The sequence below is a fragment of the Empidonax traillii genome, unplaced genomic scaffold, assembly GCF_003031625.1.
Source record: "Empidonax traillii isolate 1590-97213 ecotype Southwest subspecies unplaced genomic scaffold, ASM303162v1 scaffold12:size2584012, whole genome shotgun sequence".
Classification (NCBI taxonomy): Eukaryota; Metazoa; Chordata; class Aves; order Passeriformes; family Tyrannidae; genus Empidonax; species Empidonax traillii.
Window position 1 is genome coordinate 1,709,966 of NW_020955205.1, and position 22,509 is coordinate 1,732,474.

General features: G+C 54.0%; 2 protein-coding genes across 11 annotated transcripts in view; one reads left to right on the forward strand and one right to left on the reverse strand.

Annotated features, from left to right (window-relative positions):
- PARP6 (poly(ADP-ribose) polymerase family member 6) overlaps positions 1-438 on the reverse strand; it is an 8,324-nt gene extending 7,886 nt beyond the window's left edge. For 4 of the 7 annotated variants that reach the window (XR_003571816.1, XR_003571815.1, XM_027889244.1 and 1 more), the window contains exon 1: positions 85-437. Coding sequence is in view for 5 of the 7 variants with exons in the window: in XM_027889244.1 (XP_027745045.1) it covers positions 85-309 (225 nt within the window). In the remaining 2 variants the exon portion in view is untranslated. Of the gene's footprint in view, positions 1-84 lie in introns of all 7 variants that reach the window. The other 3 variants (XM_027889228.1, XM_027889220.1, XM_027889252.1) reach the window with 2 other exon arrangements.
- Positions 439-1,769: 1,331 nt separating this feature from the next.
- PKM (pyruvate kinase M1/2) lies at positions 1,770-21,467 on the forward strand. 4 transcript variants are annotated; one of them, XM_027889291.1, is made up of 11 exons: positions 1,770-1,900; positions 7,217-7,386; positions 7,744-7,835; positions 10,684-10,815; positions 11,019-11,205; positions 11,997-12,267; positions 12,562-12,712; positions 14,061-14,213; positions 17,186-17,352; positions 20,014-20,195; positions 20,701-21,467. In XM_027889291.1, exons 2-11 carry the CDS (start codon positions 7,236-7,238, stop codon positions 20,805-20,807), a joined length of 1,593 nt encoding a protein of 530 aa, XP_027745092.1. In that variant the 5' UTR covers positions 1,770-1,900; positions 7,217-7,235; the 3' UTR covers positions 20,808-21,467. The 4 variants fall into 4 exon arrangements, with proteins under 4 accessions (XP_027745092.1, XP_027745098.1, XP_027745075.1 ...); XM_027889297.1 differs by having other exon boundaries at positions 1,795-1,910; positions 7,214-7,386; XM_027889274.1 differs by lacking the exon at positions 1,770-1,900 and adding an exon at positions 6,949-7,007.
- The last annotated feature ends 1,042 nt before the right edge of the window (positions 21,468-22,509 follow it).

A 22,509-nucleotide genomic window follows, 5' to 3' on the forward strand; every position in this document is an offset into this window, starting at 1 on the left:
CGCGCCGGGCGCGCTCGCCCCGCGGGCCGCGCCGGGCTGTGACCGTGCCCCGTGCCCCGTGTCCCGCATCCCCCCGGCCCTCACCATGTCAGCGCGGCCCGGCCGGCGCGGGCGCCGCCGCCATTGCTGCCGGGGGGCGGCCGGCCTGACGTCACCCCGCGTCACCGGGCAACGCGCCCGTGACGTCACCGCCGGGACCCCCGGTCCCCCCGGCGGGGCCCAGGGAGCGGCCACAGCGGGACACTCCGGGCGGAGGGTCCAGCGACCCCAGTGTGTCCAGGACAGGCCCCCCTGGTCCCAGTTCGGCATCACCGCGGTCCCCAGCACAAGGTCCCCCGTGGGGTGGCCATGTTGGGGTCCCCCACAGTGTCCCCGCGGGCCAGCACGGGGTCTCCAGGGTCCCCAGTGCACCGTCCCCAGTATCCCCGGTAGGGGGTCCTCGTGAGACCAGCACGGCGTGACCATTTTGAGTCCACTCCATGGCTGTCACAGTGTGTCCACAGCCCAGCACAGGGTGCCCAGTGTCCCCACGACCGGGTCCCCAGCATCCCCAGTACAGGATCCCTACATGGTACCAGAATAGGGTGACAATTTTAGGTCTCCAGATGTCTGTCATGGTGTCCCCACACTCCAGGACAGAGCTCCCAGTGTCCCCCGTACACGGTCCCCCGCATTCCCAGTACAGGATCCTCTCAGGGTCCCAGTACAAAGTGGCCATTTTAGGTCCCCTACAGCTGTCACAGTGCCCCCACAGCCCAGCCCAGAGTCCGTGTTGCAGGTCCTTGTGTCAGTAGTGTGTCCCCAGTGTCACCATGATCCCAGTGGAGCAGCTGTGATGGCTCATTAATACAAGGTCCCCACAGTCCTTGGATAATGTCCCATCTCCATCATGGGGTTCCCAGTATACCCAGCCCACGGCCCTCATGGATCTGGCACAGGGCATCCTGTAGGGTCCCAACCAAGTTGGCATGGTGTCCCCCGTGTCCCCAGCATGGTGTCTGCATGGCCCCACTACAGAGCATCCACACTGCGTTCCCAGTGCACCCATTGGAGGGTCTCAGGACCCTCCAACAGCACCCCAAAATGCCCAGCCGCAGAAAGAGAGGGACCCCTGAGGACCCACAAGCGGCTGGGGGGGTGTGACTTGGAGAGGGTGTGAGTGGGGGGGCCGTGTGAATGTAGCGACGGTGTGAGCTGAGGGGATGGTGTGAGTTGGGGAAACGATGTGAGTTGGGGACTTTAGTTAAGGGGTGCTGTGAGCTGGGAAGGATGGTGTGAGTTTGGGGGACAATGTGAATGGAGGGGATGGTGTGAGTTGCAGTCGAACAGCCTGAGTTGGGGGCACGGTGTAAGTGGGGGGCGCAGTGTGACTTGGGGAATGTGTGAGTTGGGGGTGTGGGCATTGGGGGGCGCTGTGAGTTGGGGAGTGGTGTGAATTGGGGGATGTGAGTTAAGGGGATGGTGCGACTTGAGGGGGCGGTGTGAGTTGGAAGGGATGTAAATTGTGGGGATGATGTGAACTGGGGGGGTGGTTGAGTTGGGGGGTCGGTGTGAGTTGGGGTCGGTGTGAGTTGGGGGTGCTGCCCCTTTAAGAGCAGCGGCCCCTTTAAGGCACGGTCACTCTCCGTCCGCGCGCGCGGAGGCTGTGCCGCCTCCTCATTGGCCGGTCGGGCGCGTGCCGTTACTCAGCGCCTCCCCCCGCGCCTTGTGCGTCCGCCGGTGAAAGAAGTCCCGGCGCCCCACCCTTGTGTCCCCCGGCGGGGCGGGCGGCGGAGGGATCCGCGGGGGGCGGTGCTGCGGCCGGCTCGGATCACCTTGGCGGGGCGCGGGGGCGGCGCGCAGAGCGGCGGCGGCGCTCGGAGAGGCAGGACCAGTGCGGGGCGCGGCTGAGCGGCGGCAGGTAACGGCGGCCTGAGGGGCAGCGGGGCCGACCGCGGTGGTACCGCCGTTATCCCCGTTAACCGCCGCCAGCAGAGGGGCTCCCTCCGGCGGCGGCTGAGGGGAGGGGGCGCGCGCCCCACGGGACGGTTGGGGGCCGCAGGGGCGCGCGGGGGGCGCGCGGTGCCGAGCACGTGGCCGGCGGCAACCCTGGCCGCGCGACCCTCCCGAGCATCCCCCCACGATCCCGCACCGGGAAACGCCCGCTCCGAGCATCCCCCCACGATCCCGCACCGGGAAACGCCCGCTCCGAGCATCCCCCCACGATCCCGCACCGGGGAACGCCCGCTCCGAGCATCCCCCCACGATCCCGCACCGAAACCTCCCGCATTTGGGAAACCCCGCTTCGAGCACCCTTCCGCGACCTCACACCGGGCAGCGCCCGCTCCGGGCACAGGGAGGCACGGGAGGTTCGGTCTGCGGGCTCGGGGCCGCGCACGGGGGGCGGCCCCGCGGCCGTGCGGTTACACGGAGCGCGGGGCCGGGTGGCAGCTCCCGGCCAGGTCCCGGCGGCCGGGCTGTGCTCGAGGAGCCGCCGGAGGCTGAGTCAGAGGCAGCCGGAGCCCGCCCGGCCCCCCCGTGCCCGCACTCACGTAAGAGCCGGCGGTTCCCTCGAGCGGCTTTGGCTTTAAATCAGCGACCGGTTCGCTGCACCCGCCAGTGATGCTGCAGCCTCTTCCCATCCCACCCCCCCGCGAAGAGAATTAATCTTCCGCCGTAATTGTGCCTGCTTAAACGCGTTCAGTTGATTTGGACAGTCTCTTGAACTGTGAAAACCTCTGAAACGTGTTTAAACCCTCTGTGCAGTGCTACCAGGGCATGAATAGGGCTTTTGTCGGCGGACAATGGCAACCTCCCGACTGTCTCCTCAGACTAATGAAAGTAGAATGCAATCTCTAAAAACCTGCTTTGTCCTGATAAGGGAACTTAGTATCGCCGAGGCCCAGGTTAACAAAAAATCAGTGTTTTACAGAGGTTTTTGTGATGCTAATGTGGTAACTTTCTTGCTGCTTCTCATCATGTCTTGCCTTGGCTCAAAGGTAGGATGACAAAGAGGTTTTTTGGTTACTCAGACGCCTCCTGGGACTTGTTGTGCAACCAGGAGTGCTTAATTAAAAAAAAAAAATCACTCCAAAGCGCATAATTTCATGCCCGATATCCCGTTCATAAAGCAGAATTTAGGCTAATTTAGAGGAGTTTGATGGCCTAATGAGCCGGGCTGATGCCGGCGGGTTTCCAGCCCATCACTGGATTAAGCAGGAGGTTTTTGTGCCGAGGCAGGAAGCGCCGCTGGGAGCCACGTGCTTGAACCGGGGACTTCTGCCTGTGAAACCCTTCTGAGAAACTTCGCTTTCGGTAGATAAACACACTGGGGAGTCTGCAGCAGCCTGCGTTGCTTTTGATTACCTGCTCCTTTATCCAGTAGAAGCTGTAAATATTATTAAAACCTTCGTTTCTTGCTGTTAGCCCACGTGATTCGCCACCGGCCTTAATTCCCTTTGCACCCGCCAAGCTGATAATTGAATTTGGTGGGAACAAGACGTTTCCCAGGCCAGCCGGAGCACGTGCTGGTCCTTTATCTCCCGTTGTTTTCCCAGGGGAAGATGGAGCCGCAGCGTGGTGGTGTTGGATGGCACGTAGGGAATGGGGATGCAGTACCGGGGCGCTGCCACGTGCAGCGACCTCCATCCTGGAGTGGGGATGCAGCACAGGGAGCTACACTTCCACCTGTTTAAATGTTAAAAAAAAAAAGATCCAAAGCTTCCTTTTATCATGTAAAGCAGGTTTTTACAGCTTGCCTGAAGGCAGCCAGGTGCTTTTTGCCGGGCTGAAAGGCTCCTTGTCCTCTGCAAGGTTAAGCCTGTAGGTGTGTCCTACAAATACCCTCGAGATAAGTCTTTCTCGTCACCAACATCCGATGCTTGTCGCCTCCTCTCTTTTAGTTAAGCCTCCTCTGTGCGTTTGTCTTGCAGGGAGGGCAGCTCTGCTGAGCCAGCAGCACACAGGGAAAGTGCTGCTGTCTCCCTGGGCCCGACTTCCCTTTTCCATTGCCAAAAAGCCGGGGAGTCGTCCCTTTTGAGGGGCTCTCCTCCCCTGGATCCCCAGCTCGCTGCCCGGGAAAGCTTTAGCCAGCCAGGAGCAGGTGGTGGCTCCTGGGTCCCATCCAGGCTTACGGAAAAGAGGGGGTATTTTGGGGTTGCCATTTTGTACTTACGTAACGGCGCGATGCCGCCTCATGCTGCCCTTCCTCCCTGGAAGAGGGGATGCCAGGCAGCTGCATTTCTCTGTTGTTAAATGCCTTTTGCCTCTGGAATGAGCAAGGCTGATGTTTTCGTAGTCTTTTTTTGGGAATCTGAAGGCCTGCCTGGTTTCATAACCCTGGCCTAAGCACTAACTCAAACCATTTCTGCCTCTGGCTGGTGGACGCTGGGCATGAGCAGCATCGTTCTGCAGTATCAGAGACGTTGTGTAAGTGAGGGTGAGCTGTAAATCCAGAATTGTCACCCCCCCCCCCCTCTTCCCACTGCAATTCCTCCAGGCAGTGACACAGCTCTACCGGTGTGGCCTGGGGACAGTCCCTGCTGGAGTTTCCACTTCCCTCTGTCACCGATAACAGCAAAGACTTGGCCCTGGGTGGGGATTGCCAGGGTGGGGGTTGCTACTCCCTCTCCTTTCTCCATCCCCAAGGGCACATCTGGAAGTGCTGTGATTTTAGGCTTTCTTGGCTGACCAGTGGGATGAGCTGGCTGGAATTAGTCACCTGGCTACTGCAAAACCAGTCCTGACCTCAAGCGGCTCATTCTGGAATATTCAGGAGCTGGGGAGATACCAGACATCATTGGGACGTCCTGTCTGTAGCACAGGCAGCCCATGTAATAAACTTGGAGATTTAATCATTATTCCTCGGGGAAGGAATTCAGGTTTATTCAGTGTTGCAAGCATTCAGGCTTTGTAGGGTATTGCTTACCCCCCTTCCTTGCTCAGCCCAGACTGAGAGCTCTGTGTTTTCAGGTGTCCTTGAAGTCCTTGCTCCTCTGTTTGATTTTAAAAAAAGCAGAGTGGTGGGAAATGCCAGACATTCCTGTTATAAATATAAGACTGGTCATTCCAGTAGAATTCAATCGCTGCCTTGTAAATGTGTGGTGATGGGAGGCCGGAGGGAGCACTAAGAAGTGAATTTTAGTGGTGGTGGCCCAGCACTGGGGCAGATGGGTGTTTTGGACACGTTTTGGCTCCTGCATTTCTGCTCTCGCCCCTGGATAAGGTCATGTCTCCAGTTACTTTTTCTGAGCTCACTGAACTACTGGAAAGTTGTGAAGGAGATTCTGACTGGGAAGTGAACTTTTCCTTTCTCTTTATAAAGACTTTAGGGGGTTTAAAGTTGTATTTGCAAGTGATTTGAGTGGGTGGGGGATTTCCACGAGGCAGGGAGAATTCACTTGGCTCTTGTTATGAACTTCCAAGTCATGCTGTGGGTGCAATTTCTGTGTCAGGTTGTTCCCTATTCCTTGTGTTCCCAGCAGCAGTGCAGACCTGCTCGCCTGTGCGTGGAGGTGATTTCCCAGCAAAGGCTTGTTGGTTTTGGCATCTAGAGAAGCTGGCACTGCTCTGCAGGTGTCGCAGGATGCAGCAGCAAGTGTTAGAGTGCTGAAACAACAGTGTTTCAGGGCTGACCAGAGGGTTTTCCTATAATAATGAGACTTCGTTGGGCTTTTCATGTGGGCAGACCTTCGTGTAGTGACTCCAGTGAATCAGCATCTTCTGGCAGGGCTGAGGGAAAAGAGGCTTTGCCAGGTCAAATTATGGTTTTGTGTGGCCTAGGCGCCCTGTGCCGCATGGCAGCGGTGATGGTGAGTCAGGGCTGGCTGCGCGAGGAGCTGCACGTACGTGAGGAAGGGCTGCGGAGCAGGGGAGGAGCCGCTGCGGCACCAGCCGGCTCAGGGCAGGCTGGGAGGGCACGGCTGTCCTTCTGCTCAGCTCTGACAGAGCTTTTGGGCTCACTAGTGCCTCTGCCAGAGCTGAGCCTGCTGAGCTGGTGTGTGCCCCTCACATTGCTCCATGGGTTACTGGGGGGCTTTGTCTGCCTGGGGTGGGCAGAACAAAAATCCTGCTCGGTCCCTGCTCTCTGCCAGCCTTTTTAGCTGAGCCATAACCCACATTTCTACAAGCACATCTTAGACGTGAAGGCAGCTCATGCCTGCTCTGAATATCCCTGCATGCCCAGGGCATGGAGTTTGAAGTCAGACCAATTTTTGAAGCCAAAATGAGTGATCTGTCCATGCCAGTAGCCACCACCTTGCATCCCTCCCTTACCAAGGCTTTTGGATTCTTGCCTGGGCAGTTCCAAGAAACAAAGAGCTTTTAGTTGCCACTTCTACCTGAGAACAAAATTACTGCAATTAAAAATGCCTGGGGGCACCAACACTGCTGGGAAATGAGTGTCCTCCCATCCCAGTGGACAGTTAAGCTTTAGCTCAGCTTCCTCTAGGGATTATGAGCTGTTCCTGCTGTTGTAGAGATGCTCTAGTCCAGAGGATCCAAGCAACCTGAGTTCAGAGAGGTTTTTTTAAACCAAATTCTGGAAAAATAACCAGTTTTAAACTTTATGTTGGTTTTCAGCTGCCCTGGGTGAGGAGGAGTGCAGGGGGCAGGGGAAACCCCCACAGCATCTTCAGTCAAAGAGGGACCTTAAATACATTAAAGAAATCTTCAGTGTTTTACGTGTTCTCTGCCAAGGTGTTGTGTTTAATCAACTCAAGTCTGCTTGCTTGTCCAGGCTTAGAGGCTGGGGTTTAGGCTTAGGCGGGCTTTGCCACGATTAGGTGCTCTGGGCAGAGGATTGCCCGTGTCCGGGCATGCCGCAGTCACGCCAGCACCGAGCTGCCCCGGTCCCGGCTGGGATGGGAAGCGCAGTCGAGGCTTGTAGAGGAATGACTGGAGAGCTGGGAGGGAGGAGGCAGAGCCTCTGCCTGCGCACTCAAGTGCTTGAATTTTGTTGCGTTGTGTAGCTCCAAGGGAAGACTGGCAATGAAGAGAAGCTATGAAGGGAACATCTGCATAGAAGGCAGGTGAGCTTTGGGTGGTCCATGTGGGGAATGACGTGGAAATAGAAATGTGTCTTGCCTGTTAAGACTCTTGAGTTGGAACATAAAGATAGTCTGACCCAGTAGCAGCTTTCTCGTTACCTCCATATTCATCACGTGGGTGTGTTGGTGTCTCTGCTTGCTGGGCAGGTCAGGGTGATTCCCAAACCTGGCACCGCTTTCTTTTCTTTCAGACACAGGAATCGAGCGACCATGTCGAAGCACCACGATGCAGGGACTGCTTTCATCCAGACCCAGCAGCTCCACGCTGCCATGGCTGACACCTTCCTGGAGCACATGTGCCGCCTGGACATTGACTCAGAGCCCACCATCGCCAGGAACACCGGCATCATCTGTACCATTGGTAGGTGATTCCTGGATAGGGGAGAATCGCAGCAAGAACCCACACCTGGGTGAAACCTGTTAGGGAAATTGTGAGAGGGATCCAGCTTTCATCCCTTGCCAGGGCTGAGCTTGTGTGGTGAAGGAACACGACTTTCCCATGTTTGCCTAACCCATGGTACTGCTGGGAGTGATTCCAGTACCCAGGGAAGTGGGAATTGCTTGGGTTCTGTGGGCAAGTTAAAACAACCTTTGCTGCTGCAGCGCTGAGCAAGCCTGTATCCAGTTACCTTTTCTCTTCCACATGAAACAGCTTGGTGTGTGTAGGTTACCTCATTATTTTTACAAAGTTAATGTTCAAACTGTTTCTTCCTCCTAGGCCCAGCCTCCCGCTCTGTGGAGAAGCTGAAGGAAATGATTAAATCTGGAATGAATGTTGCCCGCCTCAACTTCTCTCACGGCACCCATGAGGTAAGGGTGGGGCCTGAGCTCATACAGCCTCATATACCCTTTGTGTCTGCTGCCTCTGTCCCTTATGGAAGAGGGAAATCCAGCTTCATCCAGACCAGCCTTGGTGTGGGAAGGCGAAATAGCTCTGCTTTTGGGGAAAGCACACTGTACAAACCGAGCCTGCGTAATTGCTGATAACATTTGAGTGTGTTTTCTGAGCCATTTTGAAAGCAATTCAGGTTGGTTCCACACCCTTCACCGCACCAGGGAGCCAAGTAACTGGGATTTGGCACTGTGTGCCATGAAATACTTCAGTTCTTCCTCACATGCTGCTGTTCACTGCACAAAGCAGCAGAAGCCGAAAACACCTGCCTCTGTGTTGCTGCTGCTGTTCTGCACCTCAGCAGGAGGTCACGCTATCAGTTCATCTCACTTCTTCTTTCATTGCTGGGGGTTTCGCAAGCAGGTCATCAATGAATAACTCAGTCTCCAAAGGGATCGGTTAGTGATTTGGTGTAATTACTGGGCCCAGTGGGAAGAGTGGACTCCCGAGTTTTCTGGCTCACCAGCTGCTCCATTTGTGTTCCTGGTCCTCGGGAGGGTCGTGGGACGTGGCCTGGTGGTCTTAGAACAGTAAGGTCAAAAGAAATCAACACTCCATGATAGACAAACCCTTACTGCTATAAATAGCTGAGATCCTCAGTGATACTGGAAGAGTTGAGGATCCCATTCCAGGTTGCTTTTCTGCTGAGGTTTTTTTTTTAACTCTGGCTCCTTTCCAGCTTTCAAAATGTCACCCAGTAGCCAGTAGCAGCTGTAGGTGGCTTTACTTACTGACCCGTGAGCCTCGTGGTGTGTAACAGCTTGTCCTCTCACCCTCACTGGCCTTTAAAGGGCACAGGGCACTGTCAGAATTGACTTAACTGGGGGCAACTGTCAGACCTTGACTAAAGACTGTGGGATAGCGTCAGTGCAGGGCCTACAGTTGGGAAATCCTGAAGAAAATGAGGAGCAACTCTACCTCTTGGTAGTCAGATCCTGCAGCCGGGTGGCTCTTGAGCTGAGTGACAGATCAGGGAGTTGGTGACCAGGCTGAAACTGGGAATTTTCCCACCGTTACTGCCCAGCAGAGTGGCTGCTGCAGTCTGTGAACTTGTTGGCTGAGGTTAAGGACAGGGAGTGTGGCTTTGGGTGAGGTCGAATTGCACATTTCACACAGATGAGATTGGGTTACTGCAGACTCTGGTCCAGCTGTCATCTCTTGTGGAGTGGGACCATCAGCCGTAGCCAGTCCTAAGTTTGTGTCCTCTCCTGGTTCCTCAAACACTGCAGTTTCCAGTGAAGCCCCACAGAGTTTTGGTCTGTCACAAGTGTTCAGTTCTAGTGTCCACCCCAAAGTATTTACTGGGGATTCAACTTTGGCAGAGGTGTTTTGGCACCTGCCTGCCATCCTTTTACATAGAATAAAAATGGCTTTTACTCCCAGCTCTGCCTGCATTCCCGTTCTGCATATGTAGCTCTTCAGGAAGTTGGACTCAGTCAGTCTTTGATATCAAACTAAAATGGAAAAATCCCAGATGACTGGGATCAGATAAGTTTAATGAGAGCATTCAGGCATGTTTTCTTTGCTGTATCCCAGGCTGCAGTGCCTGGAAGGGTTGGGACCATCTCAGTCCCAGCTTACGCACTCAGTCAATAAACTGAATCATTTTCCTCTCCTAAGGAGTTATCAGCTGTTGGGTATCTCTGGCCAAGGGCACACACACTTTTAACACGTGAACTTTAGTATGGCTTTTCCCAGCCTTACCTTCCTGGCACTGGATTATTGCCCCTGAGATACTCAGGTTGGTGTGCAGGGCTCGTGTTGAGGGGGTGAGTGGCACGAGGCAGCCAAGTGTTCCAGGTGAGCCAGGTCAAAGGGAGCCAGGTGTTCCAGGTGAGTCACACTGAACTCTGTCACTGTGGGCACAGAGAGGGGAAAGGGTATTTCTTATCAACAAAAGTCTGTCAAGTGTTACACAACTCTTCCTAGTTGTAGGTAGTTCAGGTTATCTCTTAATGTTGTTTGAACAAGTAAAGTAAACTGATCTGCTGGCCATTCAAAGCGCATTTGAGGGATTAGGATGGGATTTTTCCCACAAAACTGTCTCGAAACTGGCAGCATTAGCAAAATGCTCTCTTACATGTGGAGGTTTGGAAGCCAGTTGTGTGGTGCTGCAGCATTGAACTCCTGCTGTGATTGCTTTGGCTGCTGAAATGTAAATATTTACATGGATGACATCCTCTTTGCAAAGCCTTTATCACTTGGGGAGGTATTGAAAGGCTTGTCTACCTGTGGGACTGATTGTGGGTCAGGCTGGAAGTGTGTGTGGGAGTTGGTAATGAAGGGAATGGGGAATGGCATCTTCCCTTCTGTGCTCTGAAGGGGAGGAGGAGCACAGCCATGTGTGATAATGGCTTAGCTATCCATCTGCTGATGTTCTGCTGTGTTGAGTGGGCAGGTGTTCAGCAAAACTTTTGGCAATGCTGCTCCTAAAGGCCTGTGTCGTTAACCACTTTCTACTCGTGAGCATGTCTAGTGATAGAAAATCATTTCAGCTGGGCCCCTGGGCTTCTTCTTGAGTTGTCCTGCTGGAATTAGAACTGAGGGCACAGCCAGATAATTTCCAGACTCCACCTTCATGACAGGAAGGCCTTATCCTTTACACTCTGGTTTTCTGGAAGATTAGTCTGGATTAAATTTTGAAGGTAGAACTGAAACTGAGCATCATGTGAAAGCAAAGCTCTCAGCTTGGGCAGTGTCTCAGGGTCTTTTGCGTAAGCAGTGGAGTAGAAATGGACTGAATATTCCCATCTCTTTCTTTTCCAGTATCATGAGGGCACAATCAAGAACGTGCGAGAAGCCACAGAGAGTTTTGCCTCTGATCCCATCACCTACAGACCTGTGGCTATTGCACTGGACACCAAGGGACCTGAAATCCGAACTGGACTCATTAAGGGAGTAAGTTGCTGGGTTTTTATCCCACTTTTTTCACCTCTTGAGGCTAGTTATCATACTAAGCTTGTGGCCTTTTCCAAACAAAAAATATCCTAGAAAATGAGGTAAAACAACACCTAGCCAAAGTTTGGATAAATTGCTGCAGGCTGGGAGGTGGTTGTGTGCTGGTTTTTCCTGGTTTTGCTGACACACATTTTGACACCCAGAGTGGCACAGCAGAGGTGGAGCTGAAGAAGGGCGCACAGCTCAAAGTGACTCTGGACAATGCCTTCATGGAGAACTGCGACGAGAACACACTGTGGGTTGACTACAAGAATCTCACCAAGGTTGTAGACATTGGCAGCAAAATCTACGTGGATGATGGTCTGATTTCCTTGCTGGTTAAGGAAAAAGGTGAGTAACAGCCATTCCAGATATGCCTGCTTGGTTTTTCCTTGGAATGTGTTTGTGGTTTCCCTCCAGTAACTGCTTTTCACCTTGCAGTTGTGTATTACAGAAAGGAGGACATAGTTCTTGATGCTGTAGTGAGACTTTAAACCAGACTTTCTCTACTTTAAGTGTAGGAATTTTACAAAAACTAACTTTAGCTGGGTTTTCCTGGGCTGCCTTCTAAATCCCCTCTTCAAAGGGGGACATGCCATAGGGCCATACCACAGCTCATGATCAAAACCTGTTCAGCCAAACTAGTTCATGTTCTTAATGCAGGATTTAACTAGTTTTGCAGCACAAGCCCTGAGTTTTGTGGTTAGAGACAGAACCTGCTTTACGTGGGAATTTAGAGGCAAGGGTAGTTGATATTCCCTTTATAGTGCTGCCTAAAGTGCTGGAGCCTCTGATCCCTGAGCGTGTATGGACACTGAGGGGAGACTTTTGGGCTGCTCAGTTTGGTGTAACAGGGCTCCTGAGTGCAGAAGTGCAACCTGGGAGCCTTTTTGGGGGAAGACAACCTCCTGCACAGAAAAATTTGCATTTTCTCCAAGAACACCTAGAAGTTGTTTTAAACCAATGCGTTGTGTTCCCAAGGGCCGGCTGGGAGCTTGTGTGGTACACAAATACTCTGAAGGGACATGATGTGCTTTTTATCTTGTGTGTTGCTGTTGGAACTGCTGTTCCCAGGCACGGGAGGTGGGAGCCGGTAGTGGGAGCTTCCTGGCAAACACTGACTGTGGGAACACGTGTTTCAGGCAAGGACTATGTCATGACTGAGGTCGAGAACGGTGGGATGCTCGGCAGCAAGAAGGGTGTGAACCTGCCCGGTGCTGCCGTCGACCTGCCCGCGGTCTCTGAGAAGGACATTCAGGACCTCAAATTCGGTGTGGAGCAGAACGTGGACATGGTGTTTGCCTCCTTCATCCGCAAAGCCTCCGATGTCCACGCTGTCAGGAAGGTGCTGGGGGAGAAGGGAAAGAACATCAAGATCATCAGCAAGATCGAGAACCACGAGGGTGTGCGCAGGTGAGCTTTGGGCAGGGGGTGCTTCAGGTTTGTCAGACTGATTTAAATCAACTCACACTCCCTTTCTATAGGTTTAGACAGCTTTGTGTAGCACCGAACATGTGCTGTGCCTTGGTCTTGGCTTTCTTCCTCCTTCCTTGGCATTGCAGGAACACTAACAGTCCGTGAAAAGTCAGTGTGCTGACAGTGTATTGCACTCCAGATCGATGCTCCCTTCCAGAAGAGGAGAACAGAGCAGATGGGAAGGTGCTTTGTAGAACAAATGGGATAACACAGCTCTTGTCTCACTGTCAGGTTTGATGAGATCATGGAGGCCAGCGATGGCATTATGGTGGCCCGTGGTGACCTGGGAATCGAGATCCCAGCTGAAAAAGTCTTCCTCGCCCAGAAGATGATGATTGGGCGCTGCAACAGGGCTGGCAAACCCATCATCTGTGCCACTCAGGTACTGGAAATACACCGTTGGCTCCTCACAGCTGGAATCTGACCCGGGGGAATGTTGGGAGCTGCCATGGCTTGGTGGCATTGGTTAGACAGTGAGATACCAAGTGCAAAGAGGTTCTGCTCATAGCGGAAGGAGTTCATGGGTTTGAGTTCATGCACTTCTGTGTTTGGAATCCTCGCCAGTAAGGTTACGGGACTTCTTGGGTGCCTGCTGAAGGTTTTACACCTCAAAAGATCATGAGATAATGAGCCTCTTAGGCTGACTAAACAGATTCTGGGGAAAACGGCGCAGTTTGCCTTGGCATCTTGTGGAAGCACATCTGTACCCAGGCTTCCAGGTGTCTTAGATGATGCACCCACACTGCAGCCTCAGAAGGAACTAAGTGAAGGATCCATCTCCTTATTCTGGGAGCAGTAGGGATCACATGCAAACAGTCCTTGGGCACTGGGAGAGCTGGTTTCCTGCTGTGCTGGCTGTGCACACAGGCTGTGGAAGCAAACACTGTCTCTAGACAGTAGTCATCAGACGAAGCTCTGGCTTTACAGTGGCATATGCTCCTTCTTTTGCCTGTATTGCTACTGAAATGTAGCTGGAGTGCTGCCTCAGGCAGTACCCCACAGGATATGAGTGGCATTTGCCCAGTTGGTGAGATCCAGCTGGGGAAAGCTGAGGAAGCCAGGAGAGCTGGACAGGCTTTGGTATGTGGAGAAGGGTTAAGAAGAGCTAACCTCGTGGAAAGCTGTCTTGTTTTCCGCTCTCCTGGGAGTGGATGCTTAGGAAGCTCGTGGAGTTGGCTGTTTTGACTTAATACCCTGTACATATTATCTACCACATTGGAAATGCTGTGCTGAGTGAAGGTGACTTTATTGGGTCAGACCTTGCTCTTTCGGATTTCTAGATGCAAAAACCCCAGATTTGGGAATGTATGACTGAATCTGAGCTTTCAAAAAATTAAGTGTGATGCCACCCTCTGCCCTAAATTTAGTGCTCTGGGTTCCTCGGACTGAGCCTTATGCTGGAAAATTTTTAATTAAAAAGTTGGAGTGTTGTGTCTGGGATGTTGCGTGGGTTAAATTTCCTTGGAAAAGGAATAAATGTATAGTGGGTATAGAATGAAATGAGTTGTTTTCCTTGCTAATAGATGCTTAAATTTGAAGCTGGCTTAGGGACCAGGTGCTTCTCTGTTCCACACCCACAGGGAATTCTCCTGCATGGAGCTCACGGAGAACTCTTCTCCCAGCGTTCTTAGGCTGCATCCCACTTTCTACCCAACCTGTCAAGAGCACTAACAAAAAAGCAGCTGCCTCCTTTGGCAGCATCTCAACCCCTCTGGATTGCTCTCTTGCAGATGTTGGAGAGCATGATCAAGAAGCCGCGGCCGACGCGCGCCGAGGGCAGCGACGTGGCCAACGCGGTGCTGGACGGCGCCGACTGCATCATGCTGTCCGGGGAGACAGCCAAGGGTGACTACCCTCTGGAGGCTGTGCGCATGCAGCACGCGGTGAGTGCTGCCCTGCCATGCAAAACTGGCATTTCTTTGCTCACACTCTGCTGTGGGTGGGTTTTTATTGACCAAATACGGGGTGAGGGCCTGACACCTCGGTTTGTGTGCTCCAAACTGCTGTCAGGCAGAGCTGCTCTGAGAAATGAAACTTCCTTTTTCTTTTTGCTTTGGGCAGGGTAAAGGGGTTTTTGCCATTATGTTGATGGAAGTTTCGTCCATTGTCCTATTGCAGTGGTATATTAAATACCTTAAACTTCTGCAAGGTCAAGGAGCTGCTTAAGCAGTTTATCTGTAGATAATGAAAGATTTTGGCTGACTGCAGTGTGGGAGGGGGTGGGGAAGGCCCCTGAGGCTGGTTTACAGCACTGCTGCATTCAGCACCTGGTGTGTGCTCGGTGTTGGGGGGGTTTATTGCATGAGTACTGACAGCACCATATTTTTACATGCCTGAACTGCCAGAAACCTCTGCTCTGCTTCAAGTTTCAGCTGATAAAAGCCTGATGTCAAGTACCTACAAGTGTTGCTACTCCCCAGTTAGCAGTGCTGTGAATCACAGCAGTGATTAACTCTCACCAGTTCTAACTCTCACCAGTTTTATTTGCAGTTCAGGTTTTACAGATTAATCAACTCATTCAGTGTTGGTTTGCAGTGTGTTACCTAAATATCTTTATCTCAATATGGAGTGGTGTTTTTTGCACAAGGCAAATGCAAAATATGACTTGATGATGACTGGGCAGTGACTGCTCCTTTCCAGGCTGAATGCTAACGGTGCATCTAAAAGCTTCTCCCTCATTTTCCACCCCCTAAATCATGAGGGTTGAGTTCCTACCAAGAGCTGGGAACTTGCTGCAGCAAACCTTAGACCTGGTTTTCCATCCTGGCATTAAATCCTCAAACTGGGCAGGTTTCATTGTATTTGTAGGCTGAGTTCAGGACCTGTTGCACCTGATTCCTTCCTCCTGCAGACCTGGGGATAGTGCTGGTTGTTCCGCCAGGCCCACGGGGGGAAACACTGAGGGCTTTAACTAACCCTCAGTGCAGGAACTGAAATGCAGATTGCCTTTGTTGAATGTAAGATGTTGCAGGCAGCAAGGTGCCAGCTCTGATGGTAGGAGCATGTCCCAGAACAGCCAGGATCTTTCCTCTGAGCTGTTTGCCTTGGTATTAGTCGAGCCCAGCAATAGTGCCCTGAGTAACCACGGTCTGGAGACCTGCAGCATGGCCAGAGCGGATGGGTGCTTCCACCTAAGTGGTAAGCTCACAAATACTGGGCAGGCTGATTCCTGCTAATGGGAGTGGGCTTCCTTCCCATTCAAGCCCATGATCCACACTGGTCTTCAAACACCACCCTGGCCATGCTGTTTGAGGGACTAAGGTTTAAACAGCCACCCCATTTACCTTTCTCCCACCTTCCCTGGTATTTCCACCCATGCACCAACCCTCTATAGCCATTCCTGCCTGAGCAGATCCAGCTTTGGGGTGGAGTTAAGGGTTGTTGTCCCTCTGCAGCCATGCCAAAGCAGACACGTGTATTCCTGTGTTCCATGACACCTGGGGAATGCAGGCTTCCTGCTAAACTTGGGTTTGCCCTGTGTGCTACACAGAGCTGCTGCCTTTGTACCAGGGCTCAAGACAAACTATGTGGCTCCCTAGCTCCTGCATTTGGAGTGAATGTTTTGAGGCAAATACTCCAATATTATCTAAAGCCAGCAGTAACAAACCGCTTGAGGACAAGTTGGCACCAGCCTGCTGTTCTGGCCTGCCCCATGTGTCCTGTTATTTTTAGACATAAGATACTTAACTGCTTTGGCTTAAACTGATAACTGTGGAAGGGATAATTCCCAGCATCACATAAAATAAATCATTAACACAAGAGTAGGAAAATTCTTGACTTTATAACTCCAAGGCTTTCACTATAATGACACATTGATCTCTAATTAAACAGGAACTTTTGCTTTGTTGTAGTGGCTGCTCCCTTTCTGAAATAACTGGATGAAGTTGTCACCGAACATGATCAACCTTTGCATGCTTTTCTAGTCTCTGCAAGCCTTCTTTATCGGGTTGTCAGGGCTAATGCAGCCTCCTGAGATGGGAGTTGTCTTTAACGTGAGTGATTCCCAGGATGCTGGGATGAGCAGGTACTGAACCTGTTGCCAATGCTCAGCAGGAACAGAAAGTCCTTAGTTGATGTCCTTCTCATCTGTCACATCTGGCACTGTACTAACACCTCAACATCCACATTGCGACAACCCTATAAGGAAGACTTGTTCCTGTTTATTTCCTTATTATCAAATGGGCAATTGATATCCCACTTGGAGGTGAAACTTTATTGGCTCTCAAGTTAAACTAAACCATTATTGATTCTCAGCTTAAACTAAATCTTTATTTGCTCTCAAATTAAACTAAATCTATCAAAGCTGAGAGGACCAGTGTCCCACCTTGAGGGCTCATGTTGAAAGTGCATTGTTTGCACGTTAGCTCCATGAAGACTGTTACAGCAGCACTCTTTGGTGTTGGGAGAGTATCAAAGGAAGCCGCAGAGATTCCCTCTTGAGGAATTGCAGGCAGGACTGTGGGCTGGCTGGTAGGTGGCACAAGAGTCTCTCAAGGGAGTCATAAGCAGCTGTAACAAAGCACGGTCTGACTCTGAGCTGGCCTGCTCTGTTCCTTGAAAAGCAGTTTGTTTGCCTGTCTGACAGGACTCCAAAATACAGTAAGAAGCCACCTTTGGAATGCCTGCCTGGTGACCAGGGTCTGCCAGTCCCGTGGCGTGCTGGACATTATAATGTCTGCATTGCATCCAGCAAAATCTCAACCTGAGACCCAAAAAGTTTCACAGCTTGGTCTTAATACCCTCTTGCATGCATTACTGTGATCATTGAGCAAATTAACGTGATCTCATGTTCCTCTGGTATATCTTTCCTTCTCTTCTTTCCTGTTCTCCTCCTTCCCTCCCCTGGGGGCTGCAGATCGCTCGGGAGGCCGAGGCCGCAATGTTTCATCGTCAGCTCTTCGAGGAGATTTTACGGCTCAATGTTAACAACAGGGACCCTGCCGATGCCATGGCAGCGGGCGCGGTGGAGGCCTCTTTTAAGTGCTTAGCTGCAGCCCTGCTAGTCCTGACCGAGTCCGGCAGGTAGGGCTCGGAGAGGGGCTCGGAGCCAGCCCTTGCCATGGCAAAACCACACTGTGTTCTAACACTACAGGAATTCAGCCCGTGCTGGCCTTGCATAACCGCTGTGGGCTGAGCTGACTTGTGCCAGGGAGGGACCCCAGCAGGCAGGAGCAGAGCGAGAGTGTCTGGCAGTTGGCATGAGTGTCACCTGAGTGTGGGCACAGCAGGGCGAGGTGCCACCATTTCAGAAAAAAAATGCCTGGGAAATCAAATGGTTCCTCTCCAGGGTTGTACTGTTGGGGTGGCTGAGCGTTAAGGCGTCACCCTGGCGTGTTGAGCTCAGTCTGGGCTCACCGCGTGGTGACAGTGTTGTTGCTGTGCCACCTTGGGACAGAGCACCTCACCCTCCCTGTGCTGCCCGAGTGGTGCTGTGAGTGTTGTCATCCCGAATGCGTGTTGCTCTTATAGATTGCCCGGGAGGCCGAAGCCGCCATCTTTCACAGGCAGTTGTTTGAGGAACTGCGCCGCCTGACCCCCCTCAACTGCGACCCCACCGAGGCCGCTGCTGTTGGCGCTGTGGAAGCGTCCTTCAAGTGCTGCAGCGGGGCCATTATTGTTCTCACCAAGTCTGGAAGGTAGGAGGGGACAGGTTCCCCCAGATCAAGCCAACTACATGATAGGGTGGGGGAAGGAGGATCCCAAAAACATGATCTTGAGAGAGCGATGGAGCCTAGTTCTGGCAGTGACTGGGAGCCCAGGCCTGCGTGCAGTGCTGGTCTCTCGTTGATGGACTCAATCTGTGTGCTCCAAGTTCCTCAGCCTGTGTCTGCCAGCGTGGCACCAGCTCCGAGCCCGGCTTCCCCTCGCTGCCGTGAGTGGCAACTCTGCCAGTGGCGCCGGCTGGAAGAGCCAAGTGTTGCAGCTCCAATTCAAACTTCTTGGCAAGAAACCATCGATGTAACAGTGAGGCAGAAGTTCAGTGAATGCAGAATCTTTTTTTTTTTCTTTTTTTCTTTTTTTTTTTTTTTTTTAATCAAAGCCTTGGCCTTTCATAGGATCTACATTATTGGTCCCTTGCTGAACTTTGCAGGCATCAGCCCTGCTTGCCTGAGCCCAAGAGGCGAAGAGGGACTATGTAGCCTAGGGTTGTTAGGGAAAGGGAAAGCTTTGGAAATTTCCAGGCTTCCTTGTACCTGTCTGCGAATAATCTCTGCACAGGCAACTGTCTTGCAGGCACCCAGGTGAGCTCAGTGGCTGCAGGTGAGAGATATGCTGGAGTGATGTAGTTTAGGATTTCTGTCCAGCAATGGTGACAGCTGCCCAGCAGCAGCCCATTATTCCAGTTGTGGGAAGGCAGCTGGAGCCTCATGGATCAGCTCTTCCATCTAGAGGAATCAGGCTGACCCCTCCCAATGCATGTCTGACCATAAGTCTCAGGCTGCTTTCTGGAGGAAAATCAGGATTTCTTGCCCTGGATTCGCACCAAAGCAGTAGAGCAGCAGCAAAGGTATGGCTGTGTGTGCTGGGCACAACCTACCTGAAGACATGGACCATCAGTAAAAATGCTTCACCTAAATTTATGGCTTAAAATTATTTGGAGCAGCCACTTTGTGCAAGAGGTGAGGGAACAACAAGTGCCGAGTTCTGGTTATCCTCATGCTTCTAATGTATCTTTGCCAGGGTTATAGCCTTACACTTGACCTTTTTAAAGAGGTTTCAAACTTTCATCTTTGAATATTTTTAGCTGTGGATTCAATTAACCCTTGGAGTACATGGATCTCCTGGAGCTCCTGGGAGGCGGCTTGGACAGTGTGGGAAGGATTGTCTGAGAGCTGGCACGTGTGGTTGGGTGTTTGGAGCATCTGCTGATGCCTGCTTTGAGCAGCAAACTGTGTGGCTGAGCTTGGCTCCACTAAACAAGGCTGCAAAAGCAAGTGGAGATGCTGGCATGGCCCTTGGAAAGATGGAACTGTAGATGGCGTGGCCTTACAGTTTGAATCTGTCTGTTTGTAGATGTGCCCGGGGAAAGGGAAGCTGTAGTCTCACCCAGAGTGTGCTGCTGCTATTTTAAGGCATTTTAAAGCCTCTGTGCCCAACTTCCCAGTATAAATTTGGGGCTCCATTGCATTTGCTTCCCGTTGGGTGCAGGAGCAGAGCTGTGTGTGGAGCAACCGGCCTGTTTGCTGCTTCAGCAGGTGGCTGGGAGGCAGATGGCTTCCTCCTTGGCACGCTTTGGGGAGCGCTGCTGGAACCGGCTCTTTCCATCCCAGAAACCGGGTGCTCCTGAAAACAGAGGGAACTTGCAGGGACCCCGGTTGAGATGCCAAGGCCTGCTTGGAGAGGCTGGAATAAATGGCGCCTCGCCAGCTTAACATAGCAACAGAGACAAGGAAAGGCTTGTTTGGGGACCAAAACACCCCAGTGGCACTTGCTGAACTGAAAGGCAAGGTGGTGTCTGCCCAGTTGCCTAACTGGGAATACAGCTGTGTCAGGCTGGTGGGTGAGTGGCTCTTAGCTGGCATCTCCTCGTGGAGATGGTCACCAGGGTGGCCATCCCTCATGTCCCTGCAGGCGTTCTGGGGAGCCCTGGTGGGTCGCTTGTGCTCCTGCTGGCCATACACAGTGTCCTCTCAGTCCCCTCTGATGGCACTTGGGGCTCCACCGGGTGTGTTCTCCCCGCAGGTCGGCACACCTGGTGTCGCGGTACCGCCCGCGCGCCCCCATCATTGCCATCACCCGCAACGAGCAGACAGCTCGCCAGGCCCACCTGTACCGTGGCATCTTCCCCGTGCTCTGCAAGGACCCCGCCCAGGACGCCTGGGCTGAGGACGTGGATCTGCGCGTCACCCTGGGAATGAACGTCGGTGAGTGAGGGGGGGCCCTGAGCCCCCGTGTGGGGCTTTGGGGGTGAACGTGGGCACTGGTGACAGGGAGAGGAACTGGCTGCCTGTGTAGTAACCAGATCCCATTGGGAAACCTGTGGTGGTTGCATGAGCTGCACCGCATCTGATTGGGAAACAGGGCAGTGGGTTTGCCACAGCTGCCTTAGAATGGCTTCCTGTAGAAGATTGGGTTGGTTTTAAGGTGGTGAGTGATGGAACTGTGACACTCACTGCTCTCAGAGACAAGGGAAACCTGGAGCGGGGTGACTGTTCTCCAGCTTTTCCAGATCCTACGTTGTGGAATTCCAAGCTCTCTGCTTGCAAAAGCAGATGGGTGGGCAGCAGGAAGTGGGGGGGATGTCTTTTACCCTCTAGGAGCCATGACTGCCATGGGGCAGGCAGCCTTGGTGGCTCAGGGAGCTGGTGACAAGCAGGTGAGGGGGGCTGGGTGGGACCTGGGTTCTGACCCTTCCCTCTTCTCTCCCAGGCAAAGCCCGTGGGTTCTTCAAGAGCGGCGACCTGGTCATCGTGCTGACGGGCTGGCGCCCTGGCTCCGGCTACACCAACACCATGCGTGTGGTGCCCGTTCCCTGAGCACCAGACTCAGCCTTCCCTTCCCCTGCCCACCTCCCTTCCCACCTTCCCTCCCCATCTCCCCTTGCATTAGACCAGCCATCGCTTGCGCTGTTCTCCTTGTCCCTAGAGTGGATGTAGGTTGCTAAACACCACCCAGTGCAGCAGCAGCAGGGGCAAGAGACCTTAAATCACTAAAAGAAATATACTTGAAGTGTTTAGTTTTTTAAAAAACCTCTCCCCCGTAGTGAAGTCCTGCCTTGATGTGTGTTGGAGTCGGCATAGGAGGTTCCTGGTGACTGTCCTCAGGGTGTAAAATGTCCCTTTCCTGGCCCTGCTTTGGGGGGTTGGGGAAGGAGAGAGGCGACGTGGGATCAGCGGTTCCGCCAGACCCCTCCTCGCTCGAGGCAAGCTGCTACTCACCCCCTCCCATGGGGCCTCACACCTCCCCAGGCCCAGTCCCAGGTGACTCCAGCCCCCTCTCTCGTTATTTTGGGCATGGGGGGCAGGAGGAGGGTGTTGGCTCCGTGCAAGAGCTTCCCGTGCTCCCCTACAGCGTTGTCTCCTGTGTTAGTCATGTCCCCCCCACCGCCCCAGAGCCCCCCCCCTCACCCAGCACTCCGATGGGCCTTGGGGTGGGAGAGCACAACTGTCCATCAATAAAGAGAAGCTGAAGCACCTGCTAGGCTAGTCTGCTCCTTGGGGTTGTCTGCAGGGGTCTGGGGGCTCTGGTGGAAGAGTCTGAGAGGGTGGGAGGGGATGGGGGGTCAAGGGGAGGAGTGAGTTAGGGTTTAGGGCGTCTGCAGGGGCTAGGGGTTCTAAGGCATGGGGACATCTGTCGGGGTTGGGAAGTCCAAGGGAGTGGTCTGGGGGAACTGGGGGCATCCTAGGGAGGAGTCTTGAAGGGGTTGGGGTGTAATGGTGGAGGAATCTTGAGAGGGTTGGGGAGGCCTATGGCGTCCTGGCCGCGGAGGAGAGAGAGCGGGGGCAGCCCCGGAGCCTGGCTGTGCCAGCCGAGGTCGCCGCTGGAGCGCAGCGGTCCCTTTAGGAGGCGGCCCCTGCGAGCGCCCGGGCCCCGCCCCTTTCCCGCCGCTGGGCGTGGCCTGTGAGGGGGCGGTGCTCAGCGGTGGCGCGCGGGAGGGGCGGTGCCTTGCGGAGGGCTGCCAATGGGCGTGTGGGAAGGGCGGGGCCGAGCGGCAGGCGACCAATAGGCGGGCGGCAGAGGTGGGGAGAAGCGTCTTGTGGCCAATGGGCGAGCGCCGTGGCGGCGCGAGGAGGCCGGGGCGCGCGGGGCATGACGGCGGCGCGCGGGGCCGCGCGCAGGTACCGGCGGGGGCGGGAGGGGGGGACTCCGGGAGGGACGGGGGGGCCGGGAGTGAGGGGGGATCAGGACCGGGCTTCGGGACTGGGGCCCCTTCCCTGGGGCCCTTTCTCTCCTGCCGCCGCCGCCGAGCCGGTGCTGCCCCTCGGCCTGTCCTGGCCGGCGGCGCCGTGCCGAAGGGAGCGAGGAAACACCGACACCCCCCCACCCCTGAGGGGACGGACCGGGCTGGGCGCTTCCCGCCCGGGACCCGCCGGCTCCGCGTGAGGGATCGCCCAGCGCGGGTGAGGGCGGGACCGGCCCCGCGGGTGCCCCGGGCGCGGCCCCGGCGGTGTCCGAGCCCCCACGGTCCCTCCGTGCCTCGCACACCCCGCCGGACCGGGGCCGCCTCCCCTCGGGGTT

Excerpts from the sequence above, each read along its gene's own strand:
- PKM (XM_027889274.1), top strand. The coding sequence starts at position 6,967 with ATGAAGAGAAGCTATGAAGGGAACATCTGCATAGAAGGCAG. Across the intron at positions 7,387-7,743 it reads CGGCATCATCTGTACCATTG|GCCCAGCCTCCCGCTCTGTG; the intron begins GTAGGTGATTCC and ends TCTTCCTCCTAG. Across the intron at positions 12,268-12,561 it reads AACCACGAGGGTGTGCGCAG|GTTTGATGAGATCATGGAGG; the intron begins GTGAGCTTTGGG and ends TCTCACTGTCAG.